This window comes from Coregonus lavaretus (assembly GCF_964263955.1).
Source record: "Coregonus lavaretus genome assembly, chromosome: 8".
Lineage (NCBI taxonomy): Eukaryota > Metazoa > Chordata > Actinopteri > Salmoniformes > Salmonidae > Coregonus > Coregonus lavaretus.
The window spans coordinates 43,224,638-43,232,902 of NC_139995.1; the positions used below are offsets into that span (position 1 = coordinate 43,224,638).

At 46.8% G+C, this 8,265-nt stretch overlaps 1 protein-coding gene across 1 annotated transcript in view; it reads left to right on the forward strand.

Annotated features, from left to right (window-relative positions):
- LOC311133504 (plasma membrane calcium-transporting ATPase 1-like) overlaps window positions 1-6,818 on the forward strand; it is a 182,613-nt gene extending 175,795 nt beyond the window's left edge. The window contains exon 22 of the mRNA XM_084167000.1: window positions 5,756-6,818. Coding sequence (XP_084023126.1) covers window positions 5,756-5,992 — 237 coding nt within the window. The 3' untranslated portion in view covers window positions 5,993-6,818. The remainder of the gene's footprint in view (window positions 1-5,755) is intronic.
- Window positions 6,819-8,265: the final 1,447 nt, after the last annotated feature.

Consider the following 8,265-nt stretch of genomic DNA (forward strand, 5'->3'; position numbering starts at 1 on the left):
CCTCCCTGTCTGCCAACTCTGCCGTGGCCCCGCCTCTTCCTGCTGCCACCGTCGCTGCTTCCTCCTCCACTGCAGGCAGTGAGTGAGCGGTTGCCATGGCGACCCGTTAACAACAAGCTGTCTTTTCTGCCGCCTCCTCCTTCTCCTCCAATCAGAATGCTGAATGCTGCATGATGACTGAGCTGTTTGTTTGAATGATTGGCTGACGTGCCATCATTACCCCAACCACAGCCTGCCGATGTCTGCTGACTACTTTCTCTAACTGAGTCTCTCGCTTTTTCTCTACCTTTCTATCGCATATTCTTGATTTCTCTCTCTTCCACTCTTTCACTCATTCTCCCTCTCTCTCTCCTCTATTGCACTCGTTTACTCACCCCTTGCTAATACACAGAAAGACCGTCCTGCATCCTCGGTTCACTCTGCATCTCTCCTACGGCTTCTCCCAGTGCATCGTGGGGGCTGCAGTTCTCCAAACTCCTAATATGATCTGCATGTATTAACCCTGGTGAGACCTCTCAGTGAGGTGAGATCAACCTAAAGGAATGGGCAGGAAATACAGAGCCAAATCCATCTTATTCCTGACTGATGAAAATTCCATGACTTTGGTGATCCAGGCGAGGATAATCTCACACAGGGTATAATCTGAAAGGGTTAAATCCTGCAGACAGATCTAATCTGAGATGCTGTTATATGAGGCAGGGTTAACAGTGAAGGGTTAATTGCGTTTTCTAATAACATCACTCTCCATTTCCTGAGCTGCTTCCGCACTTCTCTGTGTATGTGTGCACGTGGTATTAGTATTTGTCAGTCTTCTTTTCTACTTCCAGTGGCTATATGCTGTGACTTCAGAAAGCATGTCTTTCCTACCTTCTCTCCAACTGGCACCAAGGACATATAGGGAATCTTAAAGGGCTAGTCACAGTTCATTGGCTGACAGCTCAGCCATCTCCATGTCCATCTCCAGCCCTGAGAATACATGTGTGGGAAAGGAGAGAGTGAATGTATGACTGTGTGAGTGATTCTGTGACTAGAAGTGATGTAGTCATTTGTATTGTTAGTGTATAGAGTCCATTAGTTCTGGTGATGGTGTTGGACTGTATACATTAAGAGAGATGAGCTAAGTAGTGTGAGAGGGTTGGAGGGACGAAGTGATGGGGGGATGACCTTGTCCTTTGCTAGGGGGAGGGATGGAGAGGTGAGAGGAGAGAAAAGGGGGAGAGGTGTGTCGTTCCTCGCACCACGACACAGCACTGCCTCTCCCTCCAAACAGAGACACACACGCCGTCTGCCCAGCAACAGAGTCCTGAGAGAGAGACACACACACACACACACAAACAGACAGAAAAAATAGGACTTAGAAACTCAGAGAAGCACACACACAAAAATACACACACAGACACATACCCCTTTTTCCCATCCCTCAGTGAGCTGCTAGAAGATAGATGCTGCAGCTATTTCCTTCTCTCTCCTCCCTTTCTGTCATTCTCTTCCTCTCTCCTCCTTTTCTCTCGTTCTCTCTCACATCCAGTCTGGATCCTCCAGTTGCCCCATAACTCATATGTATGGATGATACACCCTCTGTCTTGTTTCTCTACTTCATATGCATCTCTCGTTCTCCCTTGCGCTCTTTCTCGCTCTCTTTTTTTTCTCTCTCTCTCTGGTCGCCTCTTTACTCTTTCTGTCTTTATCATTTTATCCTCTCCTCCCTCTCTCCTCCCTCTCTTCCCTCCCTCTCTTCCCTCCTCACTCTCTCTCCTCACTCTCTCTCATCCCTCTCTCTCTCTCCTCCCTCCCTCTCTCTCCTCCCTCCCTCTCTCTCCTCCCTCCCTCTCTCTCCTCCCTCTCTGTTCCTCTCTCTCCTCCCTCTGTCCCCCTTTCTCAGTCCCTCTCTCTCCTACCTCTTTCTCCTCCCTCTCTCCTCCCTTTCTCAGTCCCTCTCTCTCCTACCTCTCTCTCCCCTTTCTCTCCTCCCTCTGTCCCCCTTTCTCAATCCCTCTCTCTCCTATCTCTCTCTACTCCCTCTCTGTCCCCCTTTCTCAGTCCCTCTCTCTCCTCCCTATCTCTCCTACCTCTCTCTCTTCCCTCTCTCTCATCCCTCTCTCTCCTCCCTCTCTCTCCTCCCTCTCTGTCCTCCCTCTGTCCCTCTCTCCTCCCTCTCTCTCCTCCCTCTCTCTCCTCCCTCTCTCTGTCCCTCTCTCTGTCCCTCTCTCTGTCCCTCTCTCTGTCCCTCTCTCTGTCTCTCTCTCTGTCCCTCTCTCTCCTCCCTCTCTCTGTCCCTCTCTCTGTCCCTCTCTCTCCTCCCTCTCTGTCCCTCTCTCTCCTCCCTCTTTCTCAGTCCCACTATTCAGGGAGGACTTATGACTCAGTATGTTTTTTGTTTTTTTAAGGCTTGGCAGGCGACCCCAGCACTGACTTGTTCCTCCATGACAGCATGCTTTCTCACTAAAAGAGATTTATGGAGAAAAAAGATAGCCATATATTTCTTCCACAGTTCTTTATGTAAAAAGGGTTATGGATGCCTGCAGTACATTGGTGTATCTTGGCAACCGTCAACACACTCACACTAGAGGAACGCAGAGATCAGATGGATATGAGAGGACTTTGAGACATAGAAAAACACGCAAAAATACACACACACACCGACATACAGTATGCACATTACGCACACACACACACACACAAACAGACAGACACAAGAGGACTTAGAAACACAGTGAAGCACACACACACACAAATACACAAGCGCACACAAACAAACACACACACATATAGGAGGACTTAAAACGCTGAGCTTAAAGAGGCAGGGTTGCAGAGTCACTCGTCACACACTGAGGTTCTAGAGGAAAGGAAGAGGTGGTGCATGCAACGGATTTACATAGCTAACTAAAGTCTCTGGGAAAACTCTGAATATGATTATAAAAAGAAAAGACGATTAGGACTGAAGGATATGGAAAATATATAACACTATATAAATAAGTAATGTAAGACTAGAATTTTTTTATTTATTTAACCTTTATTTAACTAGGCAAGTCAGTTAAGAACAAATACTTATTTACAATGACGGCCTACCAAGAGGCAAAACATTTTTTTTTATGTAGGACAAAACGCACATCACGACGAGAGACACCACAACACTACATAAAGAGAGAGCTAAGACAGCAACACAGCATGGCAGCAACACATGACAGCACAGCATGGTAGCAGCACAACATGACAATAACACGGTAGCGACACAACATGGCAGCAGCACAACATTGTAGCAGCACAAAACATGGTACAAAGTGGACTTAAAATAGCTCTAGGACTAAAACTGTTTGGTCAAGCTGTTACCTTTGACCTCTCACCCCTGACCCAGTATATGTGCACAGTTAGAGCTGCTGGAATGTGGTCGTTTAATGTGATCACCTCTTTTTTTCACCCATGACCTTTTCTCCTTTCACTCCCGCTTTCTGATCCAGCTGCAGGCCCTGTTTCCCACCCTTTACCTCTTTTTATTATTTCGGTCTTTCACGCTCTGTTTTCTCTCATACTATTCCCCGTGTCTCACTCCTTTATCTCTAGCTCGGAATCTTTGTTGCTTCTCTCTCTCTGCTGTATATTTCCATCCTATCCTAATCATCTGTCTCTTTCCTCTCCTCTTTCTCCGTCTTCTCCTCCCAGGACTCTCTCCATTCTGACTACAGGGTAACAATAACAGACCAAAGACCAAAGGAGTGAATCGGACCAGTACTGTGGTGTGTGTGTGTACGGCTATTTCCTCCTGGCATGGAAATGGAAATAGCTTTTGTTCGACATCACAATGCTCTCTCAAACACACACACGGCCAGAGAAGCCTGCCTGGAATAAGAAGTACAAACACAGAGGCTGGATGCTGATTGGATAGGCTGTAGAGATGAGGCCTACATACAGCCCAACAAAATAGAGCTAATTTCTCTTCATAATAAGCAGCATCAAGCCAGATAATGCTATGGAAATGTAAATGATTGGATTTGACCCTTTTTCCATTTTTGTTGGTCCTCTCTCTCTTTCTTTCTCTCTCACTCACACACTCATGCTCTCACTCTCTCACTCACTCACTCTCTCACAAACACACACACAGTCCCTCTGCCAGCCAGAGGTGCTCATTTTCACACCTCTGATGAATGGGTGTCTGCACAGTCATCTCTCTCTCTCTCTGGCACGCTGTGTTCTCCTCACCGGCCTGACTGAGAGCTGAGGGCCTGTAGCAGAACGCCTGTCAGCTCCTCTTAACCACCCCTGCCTGCCTGCCTGACATACTGCATCCTACCCTGTCCTGTGTGGCTGACATGCCTGGGCTGGAGATAGGCTGTGCATGTCCTACACATTCATCAGAGTAGCTGTGTTGGTCTAACATGATGTAGTTTAGTAGATGGTGAGGTGGGAGGTTAAATACAGACAAGTAGTTAGAGAGAAAAGAATGTCCGCTCATGTTGTGGTGTATTTCAGATTATAAACAAGCTAGTTAATTTGTTTCTGAATTGTAGAAAGTGTTGAGTACCATCAGCTTTAGAAGTGTGTTTGTGTGTGAGTGTGTTTGTCTGTGAGTGTGGTTTGTCTGTGAGTGTGGTTTGTCTGTGAGTGTGGTTTGTGTGTGAGTGTTTTGTGTGTGGTTTGTGTGTGTTTGTGTGTGTTTGACTGTGTTTGTGTGTGAAAGGGTGTGTGTGTCTACTGTACATGTAGCTCAGCTGGTAGAGCACGGCGCTTGTAACGCCAAGGTAGTGGGTTCGATCCCCGGGACCACCCATACACAAAAAATGTATGCACGCATGACTGTAAGTCGCTTTGGATAAAAGCGTCTGCTAAATGGCATATTATAAGTGCATGTTCGTTTTATTGCAGCATCAACCTGTCATCCTTTTCCCCTCTTCTACTACCCGTACTTATCCTCTTCACCTCTTTACATTTCTTCTCTTCCTTCCTCTGCCTCCCTCCCTCTCTTCTCATCCTCTCTCCCTTTCCACACTCCCGCCTTTCCTACAAAATATCCCCGAACTGGACTCATCTTTGGTCGCCAACCAAACAGCCCAACAGACAACTTCCATCCCTTTATTCATTATAGAACATTGAGGTGCTGCCAGCTAGCTGTATTGTTCTGTAGCTGTGTGTAGGCTGGTGTGTTGGAGTGCGTCCTAGCGTCACAGTGATTAGAACCTGCAGCATGTTGCCTCAGATAGCATGCTGTACTTTATGTGTCAGTGTGTTTGGGGGGTGTGCTGTAGAATTAAGTAGCTGTGTGGTTTTTGTCCCGATGCTTGCTCAATATCCGTACACTGTCATCATCATGTGTTCCCACCTCATAAGTTGGTATTTATTTTCACATTTATTTGTGTGGTTTTGTTTGCATATCGTACTGTATTTTTGTGTATTTGTTTTGCAGTGCTCCTGTATTTTCCACTCACCCTCGTGCCGTACTGTATGTTGTAGTGGACTGTGGGTTTTTGATTTGTTTTTTTGGGGCCCCTGTGTGTCTTCCTTTTGCCTGCTGTTTGATTTGATGATCGGGCAAGTGATCGACACTGCGACGAGCAACCATGCCATCCCAGAATCCTTCACTTCTCAACTCTCACTGACCACCTTTTGTACCCCCTAGCAGATTACCCATAAGCCCCTGCCTGCCTGCTTGCCTGCCTCCTCTCATCACCATCAACACAGGAAGACCGAACCAGGACCCTCATACTAACTGCTATTTTTATTTCTCTCTCTCTCCCCCCCCACCACCTTTTCTCTGTAACAGATTAAGGTGGTCAATGCGTTCCGTAGCTCCCTTTACCCGGGGCTAGAGAACCGAGAATCAAAAAATTCCATCCATAACTTCATGGCCCACCCTGAGTTTGTTCCCCTGTCTGAGGAGGAGGCGCGGATCCCTGACATCGATGAGAGCAGCAGTGATGAGATGGAGATCCAGCACATCCCCAGCTCCTTCTCTGGGGGGGCAGAAGCTCCAGACGTCAGCCACGAGGCCTCCTGCTGATCACCTCCTCTGCTCCTCTCTTCCGTTCTGCTCTATCCATCCCCCCCGTCGGCCGGCTGGCTACCCTCCTGCACTTCCTCTCTTCAAACACCAGGAGGACATGCAGTACGCCCCTCATCCTACAGAGGGTACACCCAGAGCAGGCAAGGGGTCCCAGCGCCTCCCCCTCTTCACCTCCTCTTCCTCCGCCTCCTCTTCCCTCATCTTTCTGAACCCTACACCCACCTCTCACCTGCCCCCCCCACCCACCCCACCTTGCCATTCCCATCGGCTTGCACGGACTGTGATGCGTGTGCCCTTTAAGTATGTGCAGCAGAGTGACATGCAGACCATCCGATCACATCGCGCCCCAAACTCATGGGTGGGAGGGGCCATGTGGGGTCCACCAATCTGCTCTGTCGAAGGCTGTAGCCTGTCCTACTGTCCATCTTTGGAGTTTTAATATCAGTTTTCAGAACTGAAACACAACATGTTTATCCTCCTGTACGTGCTTATTACACCCTGCATACACTAACTGACACAGAACTTTAGGAGTATATCCATGTGTACATTCATGTATGTGTACATGCAGTATATATGCTTTATAGGCTCTTCAACACAGCTCCAAGCTGATTTGATGATCAAATGAACATGGGCCATGTGATTTAACAGCTTTCAGCTACTGAGTTTTGCCTCTCCATTTCTCAATCTGTGTTTTAACTGTACAGTGTGTATGCATTTGATCTGTTTTGAAGCAAGATGTACTAATTGGTTATTCAGTTCAATCCAGGAACCCATGTCTTCATTCATTCTGATAAACTACATATTTTCAATGATGAAGGTTCAACCGTCTAAACATCTCTCACTTTTTTCTTCTGGGTCCATTTGACATGATTTTATTATGATTTCTCCTTTTTTTATGGAAGGAAAGTGCAAAGGATGCTAGTCTATTTTAACAGAAAAGTGAATTCTCTTAAAACAACACATTCAAAGAAAAGCTAGCAGCAGGCTAGAGCCAGAGGGAACCCCCTCTCTGTGGAGTGGCGTCATAGCAAGACATGCCCTCATCTGATGACCTCATCTCAATCAGGGTTCTGGTTTTCACTAGCCCGTTGAGAGTAAGTTGACAGCTTACGATACTGCCTCAATATGGAGTAAGAATAAGAACGTCCGAGTGAAGTGAATGATCTTTTTTCAAGGACCAGTTCACCCCCATCTCTCGTATGCATAACGTATTTGATCCAGGTTTCAGCCGTGTTAAATAGAATGGGAATTTAGAGATGGTTTTTGGGGTCATTATTGGTTGGGGTTAGGACCTACCTTGTGTACAAGACAGAAATTGGTAGTTGTTTTTTCTTTAGTCTGTCACTCCTTTTTTCCACACATAAAAAAACTCAATTAATACATTCTGATCTATACCTTAACAAGACAAATGTACTACTCTTTTTACACTGTTGACAAGCGTTGGGCTTGTTCCTGTTAGCTGCAGCTTGACTGTGTGTGTCGTTATCGAGTGTCACTGTGTCGGCTTCAGAGTGACACAGGACTATCGATCTCTCCCGCCATGCCTCTGGGAGAAGCAACCATTAGAGGCCCAGATATGAATCCAATATACCCCCTCCCTCCTCACCCTGTCCTGCTCCCCTTACACCCTACCTCCCCCGGCCTGCTAGCATAGGGACACAACACATCCCCACATGTCCTCTCGGGTCAACCCACCTACCAACCAACCCACCAACCACAGATAATAGCCTAACAAGAAGAGGAATACTCTAACAAGAAAAAAACTATACTCAACCAGAGATGTGCATGAGAGCTCCTGTATTCAGTGGTGTATGTCGTTGTTTTAAATGATGGTAGAGAGAGTGTAAACTTGGGCAGACTCCCACTCCGGCCACCAACTCTGTGACAGAGTGTGACACCCTCAACAGGATATGTGCTATCGATGTACTACTGCCATATTTTCAACCTTATTTTCATATCTAGGTTACTTACTTCGATAGAACCCTCTGATGATACACCTTTTCTACTTACTCAGAGCCATATTTTATAGGTTGTCGTTGTTGTTTTGTACCCCATCGTTATTGAGGTTTCCTTTCTATTCCACTCTGACCCAAAAAATTATGGAAGCAAAATAACGTGTCACTGCCGACTATATGTGTCATGGACTACAACGATGTTTACAGAACATAGTCTGCCTGCTGCCGTAAGCCTGCTGCCGTAAGCCTGCCACCGTAAGCCTGCTCGCGCTGCGCCTCCCTCTTCTGGCTGGTCTCCTTGCTTAGTGCATCATT